Source organism: Anticarsia gemmatalis, chromosome 19 (assembly GCF_050436995.1).
Source record: "Anticarsia gemmatalis isolate Benzon Research Colony breed Stoneville strain chromosome 19, ilAntGemm2 primary, whole genome shotgun sequence".
Lineage (NCBI taxonomy): Eukaryota > Metazoa > Arthropoda > Insecta > Lepidoptera > Erebidae > Anticarsia > Anticarsia gemmatalis.
Window position 1 is genome coordinate 8,643,195 of NC_134763.1, and position 26,344 is coordinate 8,669,538.

At 35.6% G+C, this 26,344-nt stretch overlaps 4 protein-coding genes across 5 annotated transcripts; 3 read left to right on the top strand and 1 right to left on the bottom strand.

Annotated features, from left to right (window-relative positions):
• Positions 1–371: 371 nt before the first annotated feature.
• On the top strand, positions 372–4,797 carry TrpRS (Tryptophanyl-tRNA synthetase). Of its 2 annotated transcripts, XM_076126754.1 has the most exons (9): positions 372–505; positions 747–875; positions 1,128–1,196; positions 1,474–1,633; positions 2,024–2,206; positions 2,745–2,922; positions 3,394–3,600; positions 4,045–4,176; positions 4,618–4,797. In XM_076126754.1, exons 2-9 carry the CDS (start codon positions 755–757, stop codon positions 4,777–4,779), a joined length of 1,212 nt encoding a protein of 403 aa, XP_075982869.1. In that variant the 5' UTR covers positions 372–505; positions 747–754; the 3' UTR covers positions 4,780–4,797. The 2 variants fall into 2 exon arrangements, with proteins under 2 accessions (XP_075982869.1, XP_075982870.1); XM_076126755.1 differs by lacking the exon at positions 372–505 and having other exon boundaries at positions 1,128–1,195; positions 1,472–1,633.
• A 2,222-nt stretch (positions 4,798–7,019) lies between these two features.
• Positions 7,020–10,234, top strand: sage (salivary gland-expressed bHLH). The gene is made up of 4 exons (XM_076126643.1): positions 7,020–7,838; positions 8,581–8,760; positions 9,180–9,312; positions 9,598–10,234. The coding sequence occupies exons 1-4, from the start codon at positions 7,565–7,567 to the stop codon at positions 9,716–9,718; spliced, it is 708 nt and encodes a 235-aa protein (XP_075982758.1). The 5' UTR covers positions 7,020–7,564; the 3' UTR covers positions 9,719–10,234.
• On the bottom strand, positions 10,234–13,336 carry LOC142980997 (uncharacterized). Its single transcript, XM_076126644.1, has 5 exons — positions 13,195–13,336; positions 12,644–12,774; positions 11,992–12,147; positions 10,792–10,867; positions 10,234–10,654 (listed from the first exon to the last, which is right to left on the bottom strand). The coding sequence occupies exons 1-5, from the start codon at positions 13,334–13,336 to the stop codon at positions 10,542–10,544; spliced, it is 618 nt and encodes a 205-aa protein (XP_075982759.1). The 3' UTR covers positions 10,234–10,541.
• Positions 13,337–16,386: 3,050 nt separating this feature from the next.
• On the top strand, positions 16,387–24,261 carry LOC142981197 (papilin-like). Its single transcript, XM_076126913.1, has 12 exons — positions 16,387–16,535; positions 17,182–17,245; positions 18,139–18,262; positions 18,578–18,655; positions 18,831–18,997; positions 19,473–19,605; positions 20,679–20,904; positions 21,171–21,291; positions 21,673–21,852; positions 22,341–22,517; positions 22,949–23,134; positions 23,632–24,261. The coding sequence occupies exons 1-12, from the start codon at positions 16,516–16,518 to the stop codon at positions 23,842–23,844; spliced, it is 1,689 nt and encodes a 562-aa protein (XP_075983028.1). The 5' UTR covers positions 16,387–16,515; the 3' UTR covers positions 23,845–24,261.
• Positions 24,262–26,344: the final 2,083 nt, after the last annotated feature.

Consider the following 26,344-nt stretch of genomic DNA (forward strand, 5'->3'; position numbering starts at 1 on the left):
TTTAAACAATACAATAAATTTGAGTTCTAAATTAGTTGACACGTAGAAGCAACTTTTGCAGCTATGTATTTGTTCGATGTCGTCTGTTTCGTTATAAATAATTAATAACCTTTATTTTTAGTAGTATTTTACATTAGGGATAGCCACACTATGAAACATCTACGTTTAGATATGTCGTATATTTTTGTTATATATTTTAAAAAAGACTAGCGTTTCGCTCAAATTTCTCAATAAAAATGTCATTAACTAATCATTTTTTAGTTCACCAAAGACGAATTCTTGTCTTCAGAAGCAATAGAAGGTTTAACAGAATACTGATTTGAACGAAATAAATACCCAACCTACAGTAACTAAACGTATTTGACAACTCGTTGTGAAAGTGTGACAGCACCGCACACGGCGATCAATGTAATTTTTCGCCGAAAAAAATTGCATCAGATTTTGTATAGTGCGGTATTACTTATGATAAGTAGCTGTTAAGTTATCAGTTAATAGTTTTTCACAAGTAAGTCTTGATGGAAATTGTAACCCTAATTTTTAATAGTGATGATTTGGCGTTTACTTTGTGCTCACGAACCATATTTCGACACTATTTACCTGTAATATAATGTTACTATGTCACTAGACCACGTACTTACTGACTAATCTACATATCTGATATGATTTCATTCATATAACAAGAGATAATTGAAACACTATCGCTAGGTTATTGACTAAGTAACAACTTGTAAATAAATAAATTTCAGATCTTAAAATGACTGAAGAACAAGCGGAGCAGTTGAACCAAATGTCTGTGAATGATGACGATGATTTTGTGGATCCATGGACTGTTACAGGCAAATCTGAGACTGGCATAGACTATGACAAATTAATCAGTAAGTATTTTCCAATAGTATATAATAAGAACTACTTGAGATTACTGTGTTAGATCCTATTACATATTACATGATAGTGAACATATAATATTCAACTACTCAAGTGTAGGTACACAATATATTCTGATAAGGAGTGCAGCATTTAAGTTATACTTGAAAACACTGCACTCTGTGAGTGCCTGAGAGGTGATATCTTCAGTGATCTTAAATTCCTGTTAAAATGATGCCAACTTTAACTTTTTATGTTTTCAGAGAAATTTGGAAGTCAGAAAATAGATGATGAAGTTATACAAAGATTTGAAAAAGTTACTGGCAAAAAAGGTGAGTAGTAAACATTATTTCAAATTATATTATTTATATTTAAGTTAAAGACCCATTCCAATATGCAGGAAAACTATATTTTTCCTCAAAAGTAGTATTAACACTCTAACTTAATTTAAACTCAACTATTTTACTACATAGAATGGTTAGTGCTATATGTATACCAGGCACATTGCCAGACTCCGAGCTACTGTTGAAAAATATAGGAATAGCTCTTTGGCAACCTAAAGGCAGTTGATAAAAATTCTTATGTATAATTATTTGTTTAAACTTCCAGCCCACCATTTCCTAAGGCGAGGTATATTCTTCTCCCACCGAGACATCCACAACATCCTGAACCTCCATGAAGCAGGCAAGAAGTTCTACTTGTACACTGGACGAGGACCCTCTTCAGAGAGCATGCACATTGGACACATGATACCTTTCATGTTTACTAAGTAAGGCCTAAAAGATTTGTTTTAGCAGTTGGAAGAAATAGCTACATTATAAAATGAGTTAAAGAGAGTTAAAGTTAATGAGTTCTTTTAATTGAGGTTAGTAAAGGACCTTTCTAGGCAATGAAAATGTGATTTGTCAGTCAAAACAAAGCTCAGTTCCTGCAAAGAAACAAACCAAACATTTAGTAACTGTCTCTTGCATTGTTGCAAAGCTGAGCAGTAAATTTGTAAGTTTAGTAGAATAAATCTTTTTATTTTAATAAAAAATCATGTATCGCCTATATTGCTTATACAGGTAAAATAAATTTAACGAGTATAAAGGAACAAAAGATACAGGTAAACAAAAATGCCATAGAAAATTATTAACTAAACTATTTTAAATAATTTCAGATGGCTTCAAGATGTGTTTGAAGTACCCCTGATCATTCAGTTGACAGATGACGAGAAGGTTTTGTGGAGGGACATCAAGATTGAAGACGCAAGACAGATGGCGTTCAACAATGCTAAAGATATCATTGCAGTAGGATTCAACCCAGAAAATACTTTTATATTCAATGATCTAGATTTTATTGGGTGAGTCTACATTATTTTACTAACATTCAAACACTGTATTCCTAGTAGACTAAGCAGTGCGACAATATCAATCTTTAGTTGAGTGTATCTAGATTTAAAAAAACCTACTAAGGCAATCTTTCTTATATTATTTCTTTGTAAAAAGATTTCCCTCACTAAAAAATAGTTACTCTAGTGTCATGGGTACTTTTACAAATATACAAACAACGGACAGAATGTATAACCAAACACAAAACAACTATGTGTGCGATTCACAAATCGTAAGGGAATCGAACCCACGGCCTTTCGACGCAATGGTAGTATGGTACCTTAAGCAGTGCATCACGGAGGCAGTCAAAATGTTTTGAGTCATTGTTTTTACTTTTCTTTAGACAATCCTATCTGTATGACTGCTGTCATCGAAATCAACTCCAGGCACATACTCATGACTTGCCTTTCAAAATCTTATTCGTCAGTGGACTGGTTGCGCCGTCGCGAAAATAGAACATACATATTTCAAAGAAAACGGGTAGTTAAAATTGTTTTTTGTTCATTTCAGTCAGTGTCCAGCATTTTACCAGAACATGTTAAGGATACAGAAGTGCGTGACGTACAATCAAGTGAAGGGTATCTTCGGGTTCGGCGACTCTGACGTCATCGGCAAGATCACCTTCCCCTCCATCGAGGCCGCGCCTGCCTTCTCCACTAGCTTCCCTTTCATATTTGAGAATAAAGTTGTAAGTTATGTAATTAGTTTAAATGGTGTATTTTGATCGTGATTAAATTAGATCTAGTTAAATAAGACTTATTACCGAATGATTGAAAGAGCCTCGTTTACGTGCACGCGTATATGTTAGAAATTTACGTGCGTGTACGGTTCCGAAGTCGAAATTACTTCTAATGCACAAAAATAGTGTTTCAAGTAATCAAAAGAGTCAGTGATCATTTAATTAAAGTTAAATAGATCATAAAAATTGTGTTTTCAATCAAGTAGCCAAAAATATCAGTAAAATCAACGACTATGATAAGAGAATCGTCAAAACATATTCTTCTCTGCAAATTTGAGTTTTACACAATATTTCCCTCAATACATTTCTCAATTAAACAAATCTCGAAAACGAAACATATCCAGTACCAATTTCCATCGTGGAAAAACGCCCATAAGCTCAAGCACGATTATTAAACACTGTCTTTTGTCAATTCCCCAGCTACCGTGCCTAGTACCGTGCGCGATCGACCAGGACCCGTACTTCCGCATGACGCGCGACGTGGCGGCGCGCCTCAAGCTGCCCAAGCCGGCGCTCATCCACGCCACGTTCCTGCCCGCGCTGCAGGGCGCGCAGCACAAGATGTCCGCCAGCGACTCCAACGCCTCCATCTTCTTGAATGATGGACCTAAACAGATTAAGAATAAGGTAATTTATTTAACAGTGTAGACATGTTTCAGCATTAGGGCACTTACATGTGTAACCACATTTCTAGCAATAGAAATATTTAAATAATGACTTGATGGAAATAATATTAATGATTAACTAATAACTATGTGATTCGATAATAAGTGTATACGAACGCAGATCATAACGCTCTTTTTTATTCCCGAGTGGGATTTTATTCTAAGCTCATGTTGAGGTGTTTACAATTCCTGCTGAAATCTTCAGAATATTAGCTCGCAGTGAAGTTACGTGCCCTTTATGACTATGTTAATTTGAGACTTGTGCGTATACATACATGTAAAGGGGTGTACGTGCATGTAATTGACATAAACAAAGAATCATGATGATAAAGTTTAATTTATTTATAGTTCTAAGGAAACACTAATTTAAATTATAATACACGCTTAAATATAATACTTATTACAGATCAACAAATACGCGTTCTCTGGCGGTCAGCCGACGGTGGAGGAGCACAGACTGATGGGTGGCAACACCTCTGTAGACATATCCTTCAAATACCTCACCTTCTTCTTGGAAGACGACGAGAGGCTAGCTGAAGTAAGTTTGTTATCTCTTTTATACAAGAAATTAAATAGAGTAGAATGAGTAATGTCTGTATTACGTCGTGGGTGTTAGTGCGTGTATCTTGTAAGTGGGCGCACGCTTTCAGTAGTATTTAAATTTTATGATTATTATTACGTTTCGATTCTAAATCTGTTCCCTGAAATAATAATACTAAACCACGTGTATCCAGTCTTGCAGATCGACGACGTTTTTTTATTTTAAATCGCTTTCTGCTCTATGTCAGAATTTTTATTAGTGGAAATATTACATATGAATTAACTAATATCTAAAACTACTATAAACTAAAACTGTTACAACAATTAGAGGATTTTAACATTAATTTCTCTCCGTGGGGTGTCGATTCTATGACCTCCATTCTCTGCGCCTTATACAATTTTCTTTTACAAAATAATTCACACAACATTATTTCTACAGATAAAGAAAGACTACGAATCCGGCGAGATGCTGACGGGTGAGCTGAAGAAGATCGCAATAGATACGATCACGCCGTACATACAGGCGTATCAGAAGAGACGCTCGCAAGTCACCGACGAGGTCATGCAACAGTTCTTCAAGATCAGGAAGATTAACGTTTAAATTAAATATTATACCATACTTGAAAGTATTTTTCTTTGTTCTTAACACGTTTAACGCCACGAAAGCAAAGCAGTTATTAGTTTAAAAAAATAATTAAATGGATATATTTTATCAAGTGACGTACACATACTGTTTATTATAGGAATCTGTCGTAGGGTTCCATAAATAAAACTAATAAACCTCTTGAGGTCACCGGTGCCCTCCGTAGCGTATTAAAGTAAACCAGATGAGGTCGCCGGTCACCGCCGCGGCGTTTAACGCGTTAATAGGCACAGTTTTATCCCAAATATGAGTTAGCAAGGCAAGCGGAAGTAGTTTTACACCCGTACGTCATGTACGAGAGAGCTCTCGATATATCTTAAGTTTTGAATTATGAAAAAGGCTCTGTTTAAAATAAAAGTAATATAGCCGATGATTTTACTTAACATTCAATATTATTTAGTCTTTCGTTAGACAATATGATATTGAATATTGAGAATGGCATTTGTTTGCTCTAAATAAATTTATTTTATGCATCAGATACACTCATGGTTACTCAAGTACAATTTTTCTTATGTGTTGTAAATATATTTTTTATATTCTGTAACATTTCACGTGAGCTAACTGTACTTAGAGTTATTGTATTATTTATTACAATTAAAAGAATCTGTTGTTTGATCAAAAAATAAATACATTCTTAGTATTTACAAAGTAGTACACTAGTTTACGATACTTTCGGATTCAATTTCCGACAGGTGATCCAGCTTTTCGTTTCTAAAATACATCCAAATTGGGGACTAACTTGGTAAATGTAACAACTCCTAGTTTATTACGAAACGTCGTTATATTGTACCGCAGTCAAATGTATTTCGTTTGTTAAAAATTCTAATATAACTACGGTGTAGATAAACGAAATTTCTTAATAAGACTAAGATGAAATTATGTAAGATCTTTGTCAAAAAATGTTGTAAAACTAGTCAAACTGAAAGTTTGAAAATATTGTATTGTACGCATTTTATACGAACTAGTGTGTAATATAATTACATGTATTCATAAGATGTATGTGTGTTTCATACATCAAAATGTAAACTATAGGCATAGCCCGAATTTCAAAACTCACGAATAAATGTCGATCAGCTAACGAAAAAGTGAAGATTAACCAAATAATGAACATGATATAATGTTAATTACTTGGTTATTTTCAAACATCTGCTGTCCCTTTATCCAGATGAGTTGTCTGATACTTATTGAATACTTATCTGGCCCATGTTTCTCTATATTATAGCGATTTGATTTTAAATGTATTATTTATTGAATATTTTACCAAAATCTATGTTCCCTAGTCTTGTTTCTTCTGAATCTCTTGATTACTGGCTACAGTCTAGCTCGAGCATAACATCACACCTATTAGATCCAAAGGTACAGGGAAAAAACGAGGTGTGGCAAAATTGGTATGAAATACACCCACGTTTCGCCATTTTTTTTGTCCGATGTTAAAGGGGCGAGCATAATGGGTAATTCAATATTTTTTTTTATATCTAGTGTACCAAATAGCACTCAAAAGGTTAAACCATGAACAGGATAATATCTATCTTTTCCTGTTCTACATATTTTTAATAAAATAAAATAGAATTTTTAATACCTACGTTTATTTTAATATATTTTAATTATGTTTATCTAATGCGGATGGCCCTAATTCTCTGATTAAGCTTGTAATGTATTTAACGCGAACAATCCTTACTGCTTCCCATTGAGCAACTTTGACACAGGATAACTGATAAGTATTATCATTTATGTTTTAGCTATTTCAAGGATTTATAACACGATTAAGTTAAAAATAACGTGCAAAATTGTACGAGACAATTGTAATGAATTCATAAAAAAACTTAAAGAATTGCTCTCAAAGCGAAAAATTTCTTAGGCAGGTGAGGTATGGACGCATAAATTTCATTGCCGTCTTATATGGCTGTGCATAATATGTATCTACCTATAATAATTAATTTATTGTTTCCTAAGTTTAAATAAATGCACAATATCTATAAACACAAGTGAATTTTATTTTTACCATACCGTAAAGATAAATTACACAGCGAATATTTCAATTAATTTTCAGAATACCTAGGACCAAGACGTTTTTAATTAATTATAGATCACTAAAATGCATTGTTATCTTTCGAAGCGTGTCATTGTAACTCGTAGCACTCCCAATAATACACAAAAAGTGTAAAACACAATAGCAAAAGTTCTAAACAAATTAACATAAAAATAGAGAGCATTTTGATCAACTTGGGAGTCCTCGCCGCGCCGCGCCGCAGAGGTTGGCCACAAAACAAACAGGCGACAATGCCACATAAGACAATGGCGGTTGTCTTCTGAAAACTTTAAAATTGTGCCACACACTTGTACACACAAGGCACAACGGACACTTTTGATCGAATATGCATTACAATAGAAGAGAACTGTGGATGAGCCAGTCCTCACGGCGAACAGGTACGCGACGGGTGTTATATTTTATTCCTTGAGAAAGTTTTGTAGTTTTGTGGTGACGAATACAGTTTATGAAGGGTTGTGTAAGTTTTGCAATAGGTGCTTTAAGTGTTCAGTGATAAACGGACTCAAGAACTTAAGATACAGCAACCAAGGTGTCTATTTAAAGCCTGCTGTAATACTAGCTTCTATTCTTCAAAAATTAGGAGGTTTTATACAGAGTGTTTTTCAAAATACCTTACCATATGGTTACTTTTGAAAAGTAAACATTAACTCATGACTAACAAACTTAACAAACGTCAGCAGATATTATTGAGTAATGTATAACCAAACTTACGATGACGAGGCTCCATTGCCTCTGATAGCCAACTATACCGTAGTCAAAGAAGATGACGAAGAGAAGAGAGAGGCAGAAGACCGTGTTATTCTAGAAATAGGCCGGCAAGATGACAAACCAAAAGAAGAACATACATTTTCTCATAAGAAGTATGACAAAACAATCTCCCATCATAGGTCTTATGTGTTAGAAGATTATGAACCGAGAAGAATTACATATTTCAGACCTCATGAGTTGGATCACAGTACTCCCGAAGGTAAGTAAAGTATTGATAAAACAAATTATTTGATGAAAAGGTACATACGCAATAAAATTGAAAAAAGGACGGCCGTTTTGCGCAGTTAGGTACATGTAGGTATATTTGAATTAGACTTATTTGAATCTTATAAGTAGAAAGAGAATCTTCTATGAATCTAAGGTTTTGTATTAAGCTATTTGTAAGCTTCTGGGTCATAGTTCCTTCTCAAGATTCGTTCTTCAGGAAGGCAAGCACCAAAGCCCAATTTCAGCAGTCCTAATAAATCCAAATTGCTGAATTCTATGACAGTTATAAAATTATTTATCGTTGTTACCGTTTTAGACCCTTACTATGCTTACGCCCACTCGGTTTACCAAAGGCCTTGTGACATACATGGCCCTTCTGTGATATTAGGCCAGGGCCAATAAGATAAACTTGCTAATGATAAATGCTGGAATAATGTCGCAACTAATATAAAATAGAAAAAATGTTGGCGGAGATTCCCTGTAGACAGTTTGATTGTTCCCAGATAACTGTTTAGGTTCAGTGTTAGTCGAACAAATAAGGGCAACGTATAAAATAATGGTAAAGTATGCTTACCTTACGCTGTCTATCTGTCTGTAATGCTTACATGTGCACAAAGCTTATACCGATTTTGATAAAATTTTGCGTTATCACGTGTTAAGACCAGGCTTAGGTACTGTTTTTTGGATGGTAAAGTAATCTTAAGTGTAGTGCATTCGTATATTCAATGTCTCAGGGCCAAGATATTATGAACAAGACTTCAGGGACGCTAGCACGATAGGCGAGACCGCCAACTCGGAGTCTTCACTGGACTACTCACACGAATCACAGGACACCTCCAAGTACGGCTCCGAAGACCCTAACCAGGACACCAACATTCTTAACTGGAAAGAACGAGCGCTACAACTGGAAAAAGGTATAAATACCAGACATAATAACTGTGAAACCTTTTAATCATAATTTCAAGAAAGGAATAGCTAAAAACAACAAGTGACGAAGCTAAAAGTGATGTGAATGTAGAATTTTCAGCAATAGGATAATGTTTACTACTTTGTTTCCTGAGCCCCTGATACAAGGATAATCTTTCAATGGAAAAAAACTGAAAATATCTAAAAACAGCAAAATTACATGTCGGCTTTTAATTAAGAGCCTGAAATAATTAAATGAGTGTTAGTGTTTCAAATCATCGACCCTGTTAGGCATCTAGAGGCCAATTTAAATAAACTCGTAGCGTATTTATGAATACCTGTGTCTGCTTCTCTTTTCAGAGAAGACAGAGACAATATTATAAGAGTCAGATATCGTAACAACCCTTTCTTCGTATATACATTTCAGAGTACAAAAAGACAGCCTGCGACAGAGAGAGGACTCGGATGCGTGACATGAACCGTGCCTTCGATCTACTGCGCTCCAAGCTGCCAGTTACCAAGCCTTCTAAGAAGAAATATTCTAAGATAGAGTGCCTTAGGTAATTAATCATCATATTCTTAAGTCAAGCTCCACATTTGGTCTTATTTTTATAGACGTGGTTACTGGTAGATAAATCATTGCACAACCCATTAGAGAATTCCAATTTGTCCGCCTGGTGTGAAACAATCATAATAATATTTGCCATGCTAATACAAAGACGTTCTAGTAAAACGACTACGATCCGCATACAGCGCTAGATCTTTCCTCATTACAATACATAGCAGTAGCTGGATTATAACTTATTTTAATATTGAATTATATGAATTAAATGTGTGGTTTTCAGAATAGCAATATGCTACATCAGACATTTGGAGTACATGCTGGCTGGAGGCTCGCCTGACGACAATCCGGCTTTTTTTGAACTGCACGCCTCCGAGCTACGACGTCGACAGCAAAGATATTGATTGAACATTTGTAATTTTATTTAGTTCAATATTTAGAAGAGTGGAGTTTACACAATTAATATTTTAAATAGAATATTTTCCGTTGTTTATCATATAATTATTGTGTAAACCCAATTAAACATTTTATGTATACTTTGTCCATTGAAAAGTTACATTTACGGTTGTGTTTTTCAGAAAACGCTATTATTTTATTTTTTCAATGTGTGTTTGCACCCTCAGTCCCTTTTTCGAAGATGACGACTGAGGGACAAAGGTGGTGCCTCCACAAAATTAGACTCAAGCTTCTATTATCCCCGAAAACCGTTGCATTTGAATGGACTATTTACTTGGCAAAACTTTGGTAAACCAGAAATTCATTTACATAATGTAGTTAATTGTAATTAATAAATGAAAGAGTGCAATATGGTTAAATATAATTAGAAAACTTTATTTTTAACAATAAATAATAATAAATATACAAAAACAAATAAATATATATATTTCGATTAACTTGTAAAGTTATTTCGTTGCGAGAATTAATTATTGAGAATACTTATTATATTTTTACCTAGTAACATTGGTGGATGTTAGACGACGTCACTTGGGAACGATAAAAGACAATTTTATTACGTAATTGAGATTAAAAAATTCAAGGCAAAAGACATTCCACACTGAGCGCAGACGGCACATTTATTGTCGGACCCGATTTTTATGTTAATTGCGTTTTGTTTTGACGCAGTTCCACTCCGCGCCCAGACAGTTGCTCGTCAGACTCAGTTGGGAGTCAGCTGCCTGTTGAAACATGTCCATAGGAGCTTGTTCTCGCGGAGTGGTGGTAGCCTGGTTAAGCCCTCTTCCTGATCCGTCTTTCCTTGACTTCCTCTTGGTGCTTCCTCTCCAAAGCCTTCAGGTAGTCGAAGTATGCGCACTTGACTAACACTGGCACCTTTACCACACCTGGTCGGACAGAAATATTATAAGGTTTGTAGTCCTTTGCTTGATTCATGCGCTGGTAACAAAACAATGTTATTTACTCTGCCAAAATCTTAAATGTAAGGACTTATTTTAATAACGGTAATAACTGCTCTAGTTACCTGAAAAGCACGTTGTCACAAAGTTTTTGTAGAGCGCGTACAGAGGCGCTATCAAACTTTCCACGGACTCCTTTTTCTGAAAAAGTAATGAATTATTAACTTTACTACATGTATTCGTCCGTTACGAATACCTGAGAATCTGCTATTACATTTTAAGAACATGACAAATGACTAGTCTGACAAAGACAACACTCTGTTTTCCAATTCGCTGCAAATTACATTTCATACGGTATTGAGAGGGGGGAATGAATGAACCAACACTATGCAAAGAACGGCGTCCCTCGTATGTAAGTGACGTGCGGACACCAGGGCATCATGTCCTAGAGAAGATTCGCAGGAATTTCCCCACCTATGAGACGCGAGGAGGGCGTGACCACCGCGCCGTAGTGTCTGTTAACCGTAGCGCACACACGTGTCCGATGTCCGTAGAACAACGCGGTTCGCTAAACTTGTAGCTAAATTAAACCACGCGAACCGTTTGACAGAGAAAGCTCATTGCGCGGATGACTTTCATTGCGGCCAGACGTTTCGCAAACGGAGGCACTTCCGATGCGAATGGCACGCGCCAGTTCAGAGATAGACTCCCGTGTACTAGGCTCACAGATACGACCAGGAGATGAGAGAAACAAGTTTGCTGAGATTTTACTAAAGTTTCTAAAACTTTGTTTATAGGCGTATGTAAGGAATATTAAAGTCTTTACTTCTTTTAGCGTATTTACTATTTTTTTTTGAGAATAATAATACAATTCAAAATAAAATGTTGGTAAAACCACTGCAACTTTTAAAACTTCTCTGAATCGACAACGGAAAAATGTCAATACTAGTTAATTGTAATTAGATACTCTACATTAATATCGTTATTTTTTATGTTGTATTGACAAGGGAGTCTTCATCTCTCTTTTCCGCGTACGAAATCACGGTACGCGTTGAATAACTTTACGCTATATAACTGTTACAAGCGAGAGAAAAGGATAGCTAGATATGACAATGAACCCCCATCAGATCACGTCACGTCTCGTGGTGCAACGGATCGATTCCCACGTAGAGCCGAGCCGAACCAGACGCGGTGACGTAACCATTTCTACTAGGACCACATGAACAACACAGAGCCTAAGTATTTCAGTACCAAGTGTATAAGACACTTATCACTGAACCTTATTGTATTGAGTTAAAAGGTATTTTCGTTTGTCTTATACGTACAATTACTTTGCCACAGTGATCGAAGGCGGGTGGGCGTCTGGTATTTAAGCTTCGGATGTATTCCGACCACCGCTTGAGGCATTCCGTGACATCCCGTTGATCACCCCACACTCCTTGCGTGTACGTGAAGTAAACAGATCCTATCAGGATGCCAGCCTGCCGAGGAGGTAGAGATGCGGTGAATTGTTTCAATCAGTACTAATGACGGTGAAATAGTGAGGAGATTTGTTTATGAAGTATTGGTTGCTTGTACCTAGTTAGAATTAGATATTGTTCGAATATTTCTTTAAGTTGTTAGATTGAGAACGACGAAATTCACATTATTATACAGAAAATATGTACATTTAACAACCTTGGTAACAAGCAAAGATTTTATTTGTGATTTTGATAGATTGTTTAAAACATGTCTTTAACAATAGTTGTACAACCTAGTAGTGTAGTGTATGCGGCAGTGGTAAGTATAGATCAAGAATCATAAAAAGATCAAGAGCACTCTATATAATTATTATTGACCTCTTCTTTAAGTTCTATCCCAATTGAATATACAAAAAATAATACGACTAGAATAGTCATGATCTCCACTAAAATAAATAGTCTTCGAATAATTCTAGTAACTACCAGGAAATAATGAGATGTAAGGAGTAGTACTAACTTTGACAGCGTACATAAGTTTGCCATGGACATAGTAAGGCATCTTGGGCGCTAACGGTTTCGACCCGGACTTTCTTATCTTGTATTCTTCTTTGCTGCACACCTTGATGCATGTTGGATTCAGGGGTAGTTCTATAGAAAAAAAAAATATTGAAAGCATTATGAAACTAGATAGATATACCAAAAAAAGCCTAGCGACCTTTTTTGATAAAGTTGATGAAGCTTGGTGGAAGACTTAAATGTTTTTATGATAACTACATACTTAAAATGTTAAATCCATAAAGTTGTTACATGAGTTTGTGGAAAATTTTAAAAACAAGGAAAATAAATTAGTTTTTAGACATGTAACCTGTAACACCGTTGCTGTTGACCGTGTTATTTCGAAATAATAACGACTCTACAATTTTGATTTAGGTGGCACTGTGACAAAATCGGCTCGTTAAGTTTAAAATAGGCTCTGGGAAATAGCTCGCCTGTCTATTGGAACCCGAAATCAGAGATTGCCAGGTGCTTAACTATAGTATTACCTACGGCGTCTTGTTCAGTAGTTACCTGTGACCCGAGGACAGGGGAATTTATTAACCGGTACACATTTATCATACTGCTGCATGTCTGGCTTCGGTGCGTTCACATGTTTGGCCAAGTTGATAGTGCGACACACGTCACAACTCGCGCGCTTCTTAGATTCACACATTTTGACCACACCCTGTACCAGAAACTAACAAATAACTGTATAAAACTAATAATTTTGGTTAAACTAAAATTTTTGATATTGCTCTTACAAAAGATGGTTGATATTTCACGTTGACGTTTCGTGGTTTTGTATAGTTTTTTTCTGGTAGAGTAAAAAGATTAGAAAAAAGGTTTGTGTGAAATGCACAATTTAAAGAATAAACCATTTAAACCATTTATTTTTCTAAAGAAACATCCTAAATACAGAACTTAATAACTCAGTCAGTACATTTATGTGCAACAAAGGGCTACAGCTCAGTAAACGCTGTGCTAGACACAGCACTGATTTTTAACTGCCCCTAACAAAACAAAAAAGGAATGCGTTAAATTGTAGGCGGTAAATTGTAATAATAGTCGCTGAACCTTTTTATTTTTGCTCTAGAGACAAAGTTGTAGCTCATTTAATGCCTACCTGGATGATTGACCAGAGATTAAACTTGGCAATGATAAACGGCAGTAGAAAAGGGAGGACCTTTGCCCAACAATGGGATAGCATAGGCTAAAAGAGCTTTCAATTTACTAGTTACAATATTATTATCTCACTGCTATTGATTATTAAATGCAAATTGCTCAATAAAGACGAAAGGTCGAAAAAATCCTTGCTGTGACTGAAGCTTCTATCCTACTTTATCAACATTGCAAAGTGAAGGGAAAAGTCCTGAAAAATCCCTCTTGTTTCACAATATGTCACAATAATTCATTAAGTATAATAGTAAAATGATCGTTGATAAAGCTAGGAATGTTCAGGATTTCCGTGTTACACAACTATTTTAGTTCCCAAGCGTTATTATTATTGACACGAATAGTATTAGCATGAAAGGATATGTGATAACGAATTAAAATTATACCTACATATAACTGAATGGGAAGTAGTGATAGCCAAGTGGTATGAATATTTAACACCCACGCAGACATTTTGGTTCAAACCTCAAAATTGTACGAAATCTATAGATTTGAAAACCTTCTGTGGTGTAAATATGCGACTGCAGTTTACGAGGTATTGGGTTCAATTCCCGTGTCGGATATAGTGCTACTGGATATTTCTATTAGAATATTCTCCAACCCGCAATTGGTCAGCGTGGTGGACTCAAGGCCTAACCAGTCCATGGTTACGGGAGTCTTCTCCCGTACCCATGCCCAGCAATTTGCTTGCCCGGTATATGACTATAGACTCGCCCCTATTACATGGGACTGATAATAATTATAGTTAACTAACAAACTTTACGTATTTCGTGGGTAGGTAGAGGTGTATAGGAAACAGACTTCTGTTCTACATCAGTCACATTTAAATTGAAACGTTACCCTCCTTTGCGTCGCGCAGTAGGGTAAAAAGGTAAATTAACTAGTCACTCGATTTAATGATAAGAAAACGGACTTGTTAAATTGTTATAAAGCACACTCCGAGAGTTCTAATTAGAATCTAGCTCTACACAAACACTGGTTCGATGTGACGAACAACAGACACTATGACGTATTTCCTCTGAACCTAAAAAGAAACCTGCTTTTAAAACTGGTATAATAATAAAGGTTAGTAGCAAATTGGCACGAATACGTTCGGGTATAGTACAATTTCATCCTGGGTGGGACTTTTGATCCCATCGATCCCATACAAACCTTGTCTCAGCTGTAACAAACATAAAAACAATCTAATTTAGTTTACTAGTGCACACACGTTCAATTATGATACAAATGTATGTATGTACGGTAATTCGTTTTTATTTATATAGATAGATTTATTAAATTAAAATATTGTTCTCAATGAATTCTAATGCATACCATGTGCGAAACATATGGTCTTGTAACCTATTTCTGTCTGTTAATAAGCACTAGACTTATTAAAATGATGACTAAATGTTTATTAACCTAATTACCAAGTAGTTCTTTATAAGAATGAGCTGATGAATTCATCATTAATGTCAACAATCTAAAATGTAATTTATTTGATAATTAGCTTCTGTATGCGACTTCGCCTGGGTGATAGGATTCGACGGGGTAAAAAGTATCCTATGTGCTAATCTTGTCTATAAGTTATCAGTGTACTACGTCATTAAAATCCGTCCAGTAGTTTTGTTTGTGAAAGATTAACAAACATACATACATCGTTGGATACAAGAACTTCTTTCCATATTTACAAACTTTCGCGTTTGTAATATTAGTAAGTACGTTAGGTATGTTTATCAAAATGTTTTTCAGAGTAGCGTGGAGACTGTCATGATGAGTCAAAAATAAGTAACAAGGATGGAGTATTAACGAAATAAATTACATATTAATTTGTTCATATTACAGATTATTAAAGCAAGTTTGTATGTATGTTTATTACTCACACGAAAATACTACTGGTTTGATTTTAATGAAATGGAATACACGGATAGTTTATAACCTAGACTGATACAAGGAGACCTATAACAAAGGTACTTATTACCACTGGAAATCGTTCCACATACAGAGCCTTGTCTTTTGGTAGACATTGGTTCGTAGTAGTTCGTACATATTAATATTATCATAAAACTGATTCTAGCCTTTCAATTATACAAGTCGCACACGTGTTAAATGAAACGCATGTTGCAGATTTTTTGTTTCTTTTATTAAAACAACTCTTACATCTAAAAATAATCTCGTATCCCACGAAGTTTAGAGACATTCTAATTAACTACAAAAGCATTATTAAAATGATACTGCATAAAACTTTTTTTCATCATAATAATATAGTTTTCCTCCACCGTTAGAACCAGGGATAATTTAATATACAATGATGATACAGTCACAATGATTTTTACCAAATTTTTTATGCATATTCAGTAAGCCTGAGAATCAGCTACTATCTATTTTTCATACCCCAAAGTGATAAGGGTTGCCCAACACATTAAAAAAATGGCAAAACAACGTTTGCCGGATCATCTAGTTATATTAAAAAACATATAAAGTTAACGAAACGACACAAAATGTTGTACAATCATTTATCAACAAGGGCGTTTATAAAGCGAGCTTTGAAATAATTTTGTCGGAGGCTGTGTCTCGCGCGTTTCAGTAGTTCATAGTGTCGGTGCGCGTGCGCACATGCTCGGGTGAACTTCAGTACCTCGTTGAATCGCGGCGCGGCTGGTGTAGATTGAATAGATCATTATTCATGCTGACAATAAGATGACGGCACATATCTTAAGGTAGGATTACCTGATTTTTTTATTGATTTTAGTGTATTATTTTTAGGTAAATTTACTTATTATTGATATTAGGGTGTTGGTCAGTCAGTCAGTCAAATCAGTTGTTTAGTTAATCATGTTGAAAAGTTACTTAAAATTAAATTTCTATTAATATGCCAAGACATCTCAGATATCATCCACATTAGACTGAGATTGTATTATTGAAACCCGATAACAATAACTATTTGCTATTAATTACATGGAATCAAAACTCTTATTTAGTTACCGAGATTGATATTAAATAGATTCAGTTTCTATATTTGGTGCTAATTTTAGTGCCAGTACAGTGATTGGATTTAATCCCTGTAAATAAATTGCTTTGATATAGGTACTATGGATGATTTTGTAAACGGATGTAATTTGATTAAAGCTGTAGGTAATTTATATCATGACTCAACATACATTTTAGCTTTTATCATAATTTTAACGCAGAAAACCAGATATACTTCATACTAAATCGCTTCAGTGTTATTCTAATGTAAAATAATAAACTTCAATACCTGCTGTAAAATTTCAAAATTTGTTTAATAGTTTTTGAGTGAAAGCGTTATAAACAATCTTGTTTATAATATTGGTAAGATTAAGTATTACAATGTATTTGTTTCAGATCGTTGCTGTTAGCACTCGTTCTATGTAATTTAACATGGGGTGCTTTGTTCAAAACCAGAAATGTAAGTATTTCAGTCACTCTATTAAACAAATACGTTATTTATATGTCAATGATGATACCAGTACAATAGTCATAAACTTGTAAGTCTGACAAACAGTCTTACCAAAGGGTATCATATATTAAATGTTATAACTCAGGTAACTGGGTTGTGGAGACCAGATAGGCAGTCGCTTCATGTAATAATAATGCTCGATCTGGTCTTAAATAGTTGGAAGTAAAGCTAGGCTGATTGATTCATATGTACAGTATTATCAATTGTAATCAATTAAGTCAATAAAGTTAGCATATAACTGCTCCACTGCTGGGTAAGGGTCTCTTCCCGAAAAAAAGGGTTAGGCCTTGAGCCCCACATGCTGGACAAGGCTATAATAATGCACTAAAGGAAAGAGCCTTTCAGTTATGCTTGTTTTTCACTTGAAAAAGAAACTGAATGTGCAAAATGAACTCATATCGTTTGCGTGGGAGGTTATCATAAATCGAATAAGCTACAGGCCGGATATATGACTAAATCCTGGATGTGACGTCAATTGCACTTTGTAAAAGGGTGGGAAAATGGCTCTACTAGTTTGGTAGCTTATAAAACTAAATTTATTTTAAGGTGCTGATTTTACTACCGTAGGATAACTTTGTCTGCGGTTAACATTGGTTAATTATGTGTAAATAAAGTTTTATAACAATTGAAAATATTCCCTTAAGCGTAAAAAATCGCTAGGTGACCTCAAAAAACGATTCTCTACTTAACACATTTGTATATTTCTTGGGTAAAGTTGAAATATGACCGTTCAAAAAATCCTCAAATACGCGGATACCTGCCCTTTGATGGATATAGAAGGTCACTCCTTCACATAGATTCTATAATTATAATTTTAATACGTTTGTATATTATTTTCTTAGCCCGATGGATACGGCAAGTTCATCGCCCCGCCGTCAACCGACGCCAAATGCCCTGACTGCAAGGACACCAATGACAAGTGCCACAATGTGTGTGGCTTCATTGACACTCAGGACCTGGACGAAAGTAAGGCAAATAGGACTTGGAAATATAGTTATTGGAGTAGTTTCCTTAATAAAATTTGGGTTGTACAATATATTTAATTCAGAGATGCTTTGCCTTTCCCTTTTTCTGTAACACAATTATAAGATCTCCATTTCTATGAAGGTAAACAGGCATCAAAGAATGTCATTCGCGATCCCTGAAAACTTTAAATTATTTTCTTGACTTTAGTTTTAGTTTTTGTAACACCGCCTCTTATTTACTAAATCAATTGGATAATGCTTGTTCACTTCGCCGTATATTAATTTGTATTATCTAAATGACTTGTGAATATTTTAGAGTACACCATTCTCCTGATACCGGCCGGCTCTACGAATATCACGATTGAGGAAATCAAACCTTCGACCAACAACATGGGTAAGATTATTTTATATACATACGTACATAAAATCACGCCATCTTTCCATAGGGGTAGGCAGAGACTTAAGAACGCCGTTTAGAGAGCTTACAAATGTCCCTTGCTTCATTCAAATCCAAAAAATATTATTTTTGATAACTGATTTCCATGTATAACCAAGTTTTCTCTCGCCAGTGGTCCGAAATGTGAAAGGCAGGCCGTACATAGAGGGACACGTGAGAGCTCCAGCCTCCCTGCTCTTTGCCGGCACTCTGTGGCTGTATCAACGTAGCACGCCGAGGAAACCTGTAGCTGACAAGCTAAGAGCCATCGCACCTACCAAGGAACCGCTGTTTCTTTCAGTAAGAAAATCTAGCCTGAACAGCATAACTTTTAGAAATTAAGATGGGTAAAGAAGTTCAATAGTAGCTCAGATTTTGTTATGCGGCTCAATAGATGATAGTATTTTTTTTTGCACTTCTATACATCCCAGCTTTTATTTTTTGATAACAAGTCGTCCCCTATTACATAGGATTGGAATTGTTATTGAAAAATCGTGAATCTACGTATTATTATGTCATGTACATCTAACACCTTCGAGTACAACTGACGAGTTTGTTTTATTGTTTAATTAGTGCTGTAACCCGAAAGCATTGTTTTTTATTCGATTTCGATTAGACACACACATCTTAAACTGATAGAAAAGTTTATTTAACCAAGTGCTATAGGTTATTTTTATAAGCTTGTCACGGGATTAAATCTGGCTGGGACTAGATAGTTTGTCTACACCTAATAATAATTTGTAGCAGCAGATAAAAGGTTTTTATGTTATTTTAGCTTCATCTAGAGCAGGAGAATGTGGGTATACAGTACAAATACTGTGTGCCAAAGACTGTGGCACCGCCGACTACTAAGAAATATACCTGGGAACATGAGGAGTTTACTCCTTGCAGTGCCTCATGTGGTGGAGGTAAGGTTATGCTACCTACACTTCTATTCGGGTCGGCATGAATTGGGTAAGCCGGTGGTAAAATTTCATATTTTATTTTACAACTCCTGCATCGGAACTGCAGCCTCTCCTTGTGGATCGCACAAATAATTGTTCCGTGTGGGAATCGAACCGTGGCGCAGTGCCACGCCGTGGCGACTTAAGCCACTGCGCCACGGAGGCGGTCGAACTTGTCATTGTGTAGATAAATATTCGAGAAAAATGCCGAGCTTGGCCAAATGCAACTAATATAATTGCTTGCCGAATGCCAAATATTGCCGAACCGGATATGTGTGTAGCAAGGCTTATGGGCAATAACTATGCTATTAGAATAGCCATTTGAAAACTGCGTCTCACCCTCTGTCTTTGATTAAATAACCAGGACTTGTACAATAGTAGGTACTAGATGACTAACACGGATATGTTGTTCAGGAAAAAAAATGCTTTTGTTGGAAAAGAAACAATAAAATCCTATAAATATGGCATTAGTAAAATAATGGTATAGGTTATATTTTTATTGTTTAATATTTCAAAATACCTTATAAATCAATATATAATATTATTAGAAAATCTTATTTGTTTATGTTTTACTGCTCACTATAGATATCTGTATTATGAAAATATATTCTTAAAACGATTCAATAAAAATTTATAACAATAGAATTTGCTCGATATATTTATATTTTTGGTGTAACTCATGGTTCTAACGTAGAGCAATAAAAGTGACTCAATTAGATAATAAATATATTCATAACTTAAACTTTCGCGTAGAATGTTTATTATATAATAGGATAAGGGAATTAACGCGAACACGCATTTTATCTTAGAATGCCTAAAGTTTCACCGCAGGTGTTTACCTCAAACACATAAGAAGAAATAGAATTAAGAGTTACCTAGTGGGTCGAGAACCCTCTAGATAACTCTAAATCCTATTTCTATGTGCGTCACAAGAATGAAGGTTTACTCTGCCAAGTTCAAATTGAAGTTAATATTATAGTATACCTTATCTTATTAAATAAGCAATGCAACAGTTTACAACCATTTTTGCTTCATAGGAAGTCAAATACGCAACGTAACGTGCCGGGCATCAGACAATGAGATCGTAGGAGATAATCTGTGCATTGGGAGCGAGAAGCCCTTGTCCAAGAAGCCTTGTAATGAGGAACCATGCCCTATGCCAGCTGAGTGGGTCGAAGGACCTTGGAGCAACTGCTCAGAAGCTTGTAGAGGAGATGGAATCAGCACTAGAGATGTCATTTGTCAAAAGATTATTGCTAAAGGGTAAGTGTTAATAGCTCCATTCCATATAATTAAGTATAAATGCGCTGGCTCTATTTTTTTTTTGAGTAAAATCTTTGTATGACGGTTGAATACAAGTTGTTTAGTTATTTTTTCTTAGTGCTTTTTTAAGTTTAATTTACCACTAATAAATACATCTCCTAGATTTATTTTTGCCCTTAAAGAGGCATGAATAGTGCGACTACAACAATGGTTTTTTACAATTACGTTAATGCGTAATGATAATATTTTCTTTTTATGGTGTTTAGGTACCCGATTATAGTGCCAGATTTTGAATGCATTAAGCTTCATGGCCCTAAACCGGAAGTGACTAAAGAGTGCAACAGAGAAGTGGACTGTCCTAACTGGTATATTGGTAACTGGACCGCTGTAAGTAACCGTATTTATTCCCTTCTGTTCTTTGTGCTCAGCTCATTTCTTTCTACTGAAAATATGCGCCTGACCCTTTATCCATTACTTTCTATCACCATGTACTTCACATTTATTTAAAATCGACACTTAATTTTCTTACTTGGTTATAGTGAACTTTCTAAACTCAAGTTGCAGAACTTTTATGTCTCGAAAAGTCAAATAATAGTGTTTTTTTAATAATCAGTTACTGAATTTTGTCATCAATACGGCATTTATAATTTTCGCAAAACATATGTTTATTTTATAAACATAGTTGAATAACAAAGCAGCATTTCATATATGTTCTTTACTTAATACGTAGGTACTGGTAAAAAAGTTATATAAACATGTATTATACAGTGCAGCCAGCTATGCGACGAGGGTAATCAGACAAGAGACGTGGTGTGTCGTCGTAAAGTAAACAACCGGGTGCAAGTCCTCAGTGACGAGGAGTGCGGCTCTGAGAAGCCTGCTGCCATGAGAGCTTGTATGAACGAAGTGTGCCAAGGTCTTGATTGGGCTGCCACTAAGTGGTCTGGGGTAAGTTTTCTTTATAATCTCACGTTATATGGGGTCGGCATGGTAGGTATCTTTCTCGATCATCTCAATCATATCAATAATACTGTGAAGTAATGATGTTTTTCCAAACGGTCGTCTGTCTGATGTCAAACCTTTCTTGGGAAAAATATAGGTAGTGGTATGAGTCATGAGTACGATTAAGAGGCTCGCTCATAGCAACAACAGATCGACTAATGTCAGTGCTTATTTAATTGCTATTTAAATTGAATTATACTATACTAATAAACTCTTAAATAAGATCAAAACTCAAAAGTTTAGTCACGTCGTTGTCGTTGCATTAGAACTGTGCAAATTGTATTCAAATTAGTGACAAACAAATAGGCTGACATTTAAAAAAACTGTTTGATCCTCAAATCGTTGTGTCGGGCCATGTTGTACTTTGTGTTTTCTATTAGAAGTTATTGTTTTTTTTCTAAACAAGAATGTTAATAATGTTTGCTGTTCTGCAGTGCGACTCATGTTTCTCAAAAATCCGCTCCAGGGAAGTGAGTTGTATGTCTGAATCTAAGAAGGTTTACAACGATAGCTTCTGTGATCCCCACAAGCGACCAGTGACCGAGGAGCCTTGTGACCCGGAGAAGCTGCCACCCTGCCAGGCGCACTGGTACGCCACTCTGTGGAGCAAGGTAACAAAGATAAATCTTTACGAATCATCTCGATCATGTCAGGAATTTTGTGGTTTAGTAACTTCTTTTTGACTCTACTTTATTAACTACTTAGTGTTTTTCGGAGGTTATATTTACCCCGATTAAATAAAAATCATAGACTATCTTATGAAAAAATTGTGTGTATTGGGTTTGGTCTATCCATTTAGGAGCTATACCTTTATAAAAACATACACATGTGCCACACTTATAACTTACATTCTATTGCGTATGTAATTGAAAACTAAAAAAGTATACATCAGTTACTTTTGAGTTAACGGGGAAACGACAGATTCAGACATTATTTTTTATGATGTTATTTACTGACCCGGCAAACGTTGTTCTGCTCTAAGTAAAACACTTAAATCGCGATTAGAAAATGTAGTCATATCATTAGTTTATTTATTGCGTAGTGTTCAGTCGACTGCGGCAAGGGCGTGCAGACCAGAAAAGTGTTCTGTGGACAGTATCGCATCACTAACGTGACAGAAATCAGTGAAGAACGATGCGCTAAGGAGAAGAAGCTGGCAGACATGATGCCTTGTGAGATACCACTTGAACAATGCCCTTCGCAGTGGTTTGCTGGGCCGTGGGGTAAGGTAAGTGGACGTTCAAAGAAGTGACGATGTACCCTTGATGCGTATTAGATTATTTATCGGTATAGAAAAATGTAGGTAATGATAAATTTGGATACATGTTACCAAAAAGGGAGGAGTTCTAGCTCAAAAAAAAAATTGCATCTGAAACTTTTATGTAGTGATCGTGTTTACGATATTGGTGCGCTATTCTGGTGAGCAAAAAGTACTAGTATACCTATATTAAGATACAAAAATTAACGTGATCACGCATTTCAACTTAGAATGCCTAATGCTTGAACGCAGGTTACATTGGTCAACGTAGCAGGCTAAGTTTCCGGCAACCAGTGGGTATCTAATCTAATCTTTGGACACTTAAAGCTTTAAAAAAAATAGGGCGAAGGGATGTTTTTCCAGCGTCAAAAATAATAAGTTCGGCTTTTACGAAAGTTGGACATACCCGTACGATTTCTTTTAGTAGATAGGTATAACGTTAACCTAACATATTTCTGTTTCTGCAGTGCTCAAAAGCCTGCGGAGGTGGCATCCAGCACCGTGAGGTGAAATGTCTGAAAGGAGGCGAGCCGTCTTCAGACTGCAGCCGTACTGAGGTGCCTCTGCCCAAGCAGAGCTGCAACACAGAACCTTGCAGGCGTAGAAAACGATCACACGATGAAGACGCCCGTTCTGTTCAGGCAGAAATTGAAGAATATTATGCCCAATTAAATATGTAATTTTCAAAAGAGCATATAACGCATTAAGTTTGTGAGACATATTTTCGATATTGATTATTTGATTACATTTTGGGGTAATAAATGGGGGTTATCTAGTTTTCATATTTGTATAGTTTTTGGTTCATTTTTGTTAATATTATTGGTAATGTACTAGTTTTCACTCGCTTTTCAGTAGTTAGTGTCATAGTAAATCAGATTAATAAAGTTATTTTTGATAATAAGTTGCCTAACTATTAGGTGGCTCTATGTCGCTCTCTTTTCTTTTTTAATATATTCTTAGGTTTTAATTTATAGTATTTATGACAGGACTACTTCGAACCGATTAATTGTAAAAAATATACTTCTGTACTTATGTTAAGTTTTCAATTAATTGTATTTTTGTATATAGACTTGAAATAAATTTCATACGCATTGGTACTTTTGTGTTTATTTACTTATAAATAGACAAACTTAGCTGAAATAGAGTGTTAAGTGCCTTAATAGTTTTGAAAGCAAGTTGTTGCAGATGGAAAAATACATGACATTTATTATTTAGGCGTTTAGCGCCTTTTATAATTAATAGAGCAAAGACCAGTAAGATCTTTAATTAAAATTAAACTTTTACACAGTACCCAGTTGAATATAAAACTGTACTGATTTTACTACTCCAGATTAGAAAACTCTTCATGTTTCGATTTCTGTGTAAAGATCAAAGTTTGAGATATTTTTCACAAACGACTGTTTTTGTAATAATTGAAATTGAATTCACCCTCATACTCATATCGACACAAAGTTGTTCTGGACAGGAATGGAACCCACAACAATAACTATTGGTGCAGTAGACCATACTTACATAATTTGTGCAGTCATAATATAAGTCTAAGAACAAAATCAGAGCTACTAGTTATGTTCATAATAGACCGATAGAACTAAGATAAAACTTTCCTACTTCATAGCTAAAATGTTTATTTTCTACTCTAGGCCTATTTTAAGCAAACAATTTAAATTACAATGAAACAAAACTGTTCTATTTGTTTTTGAAAAATATTTTGGAAAAGTGGATCCGTAGGGTCAAACAACTCTAAAAATTACTATCCTAATACAAACTCTTTTTAAAAATAAAATACCCTTGCAAACCCAATCATTTCGCACAAGCCTTCATAGTATATAACAAGTCCATCCTTGTAACATTGTCAGTGATATGACCCCATTATACCAGGCAGTTATCAACGCGAGGATATCGCTTCCTGCTATTACGTTACACGTTCATACGATACGAACCGCGGCGGACACTTTGTTACCGATCTTGTGTTTTCATTTAGATCACCTAACAATGACATGCCATAGTTGGATACTAACTTGACTTAAGTGGTAGAATGTCATGGTTTTATTTCGAAAATATATCACGGTACTTAAACGCGAAGGTGTAGGCAGTGATACGCCTCCATTACATTATAGTCGGTTCCATCATGGAATCAACAATTGAAATGATGAAAGGACAGGTTTACTCCTTGTTTGATGGAACTTCTCCCTGTAATAAGGAGTTCTATGTAATAGTTATCGAGCAACGTGGCTTAAAATTTGGAAAAAAAAGTCAGTAACACGTGATCAGCAGTCGTATGCACTTCGGCTACGATTAGATATTAGGATTTATTGGATTATTTGGAGATCATGCCATCCGGTACTATCAGGTTGAACTCTAAAAATGTTAATAAAATACTTTAATGATCTGTTATTAGTGTCTAAGGTAAGAAAAGTCATAAATGAGATTCTCAGGGGCGCTTTTGAAAAAGAAAAGATGGTAGAAAGATACAAAAGAAAATAATTTTGACTTAGTTAATTTGGTTAATTAAATAATTCCTGGATTCTAACAAATGTTTTTCGTTGAACTAGGTTTCATAAGGCAAGTAAAAGGGCAACAATATTGTATGCGATTACTCTGGTTGCTATGGCATTGAGCAATGTTATCCGCTTGGCCTTAGGTACTGGATATGACCTAATTAATTGTTTTATTTCTGAACGCTAAGTTATCAGTTAAATATAGCGCCGTTTTCAGTTTCACTTTAGGTACCCACGATTGATAAAAACGCTTCAAGAGCGAATGTGAACCGAATATCTTCTTCTCTACCGAAGTTAATTGAATTATGATAGCTCGACAAAGACAACATGCTGTTTCCTAACCTGTCGAGAGTTTATTTTCATTGATCATTCGAGGGGGAGGGGAATGAATGAACCAACACTATGCAAAGAACGGCGTCCCTCGTATGTAAGTGACGTGCGGACACCAGGGCATCATGTCCTAGAGAAGATTCGCAGGAATTTGCCCACCTATGAGACGCGAGGAGGGCGTGACTACCGCGCCGCAGTGTCTGTTAACCGTAGCATACACATACTAGGTACACAGCGGTGTGTGTTGGTGGCAAGTTTACCTCGCGAATCATTTGACGGAGACAGCCCAGTGAGCCCAATGCGCGGGTGGCTTTCATTGCGGGCAGACGTTTGCGAATTTGAGGTGCTTCCG

Bases quoted from the DNA above. Each gene is read 5' to 3' on its own strand.
- TrpRS (XM_076126754.1), top strand. From the start codon at position 755: ATGACTGAAGAACAAGCGGAGCAGTTGAACCAAATGTCTGTGAATGAT. The intron at 2,207-2,744 runs GTGAGTCTACAT...TGTTCATTTCAG, and splicing joins AATGATCTAGATTTTATTGG to TCAGTGTCCAGCATTTTACC. The intron at 2,923-3,393 runs GTAAGTTATGTA...TCAATTCCCCAG, and splicing joins TCATATTTGAGAATAAAGTT to CTACCGTGCCTAGTACCGTG.
- sage (XM_076126643.1), top strand. From the start codon at position 7,565: ATGTATAACCAAACTTACGATGACGAGGCTCCATTGCCTCTGATAGCC. The intron at 8,761-9,179 runs GTATAAATACCA...TATACATTTCAG, and splicing joins AGCGCTACAACTGGAAAAAG to AGTACAAAAAGACAGCCTGC. The intron at 9,313-9,597 runs GTAATTAATCAT...TGTGGTTTTCAG, and splicing joins TCTAAGATAGAGTGCCTTAG to AATAGCAATATGCTACATCA.
- LOC142980997 (XM_076126644.1), bottom strand. From the start codon at position 13,336: ATGTGTGAATCTAAGAAGCGCGCGAGTTGTGACGTGTGTCGCACTATC. The intron at 10,868-11,991 runs GTACGTATAAGA...TTACTTTTTCAG, and splicing joins ATCACTGTGGCAAAGTAATT to AAAAAGGAGTCCGTGGAAAG. The intron at 10,655-10,791 runs GTAACTAGAGCA...CTGTCCGACCAG, and splicing joins TGTGACAACGTGCTTTTCAG to GTGTGGTAAAGGTGCCAGTG.
- LOC142981197 (XM_076126913.1), top strand. From the start codon at position 16,516: ATGACGGCACATATCTTAAG. The intron at 19,606-20,678 runs GTAAGGTTATGC...TTTGCTTCATAG, and splicing joins CAGTGCCTCATGTGGTGGAG to GAAGTCAAATACGCAACGTA. The intron at 23,135-23,631 runs GTAAGTGGACGT...CTGTTTCTGCAG, and splicing joins TTGCTGGGCCGTGGGGTAAG to TGCTCAAAAGCCTGCGGAGG.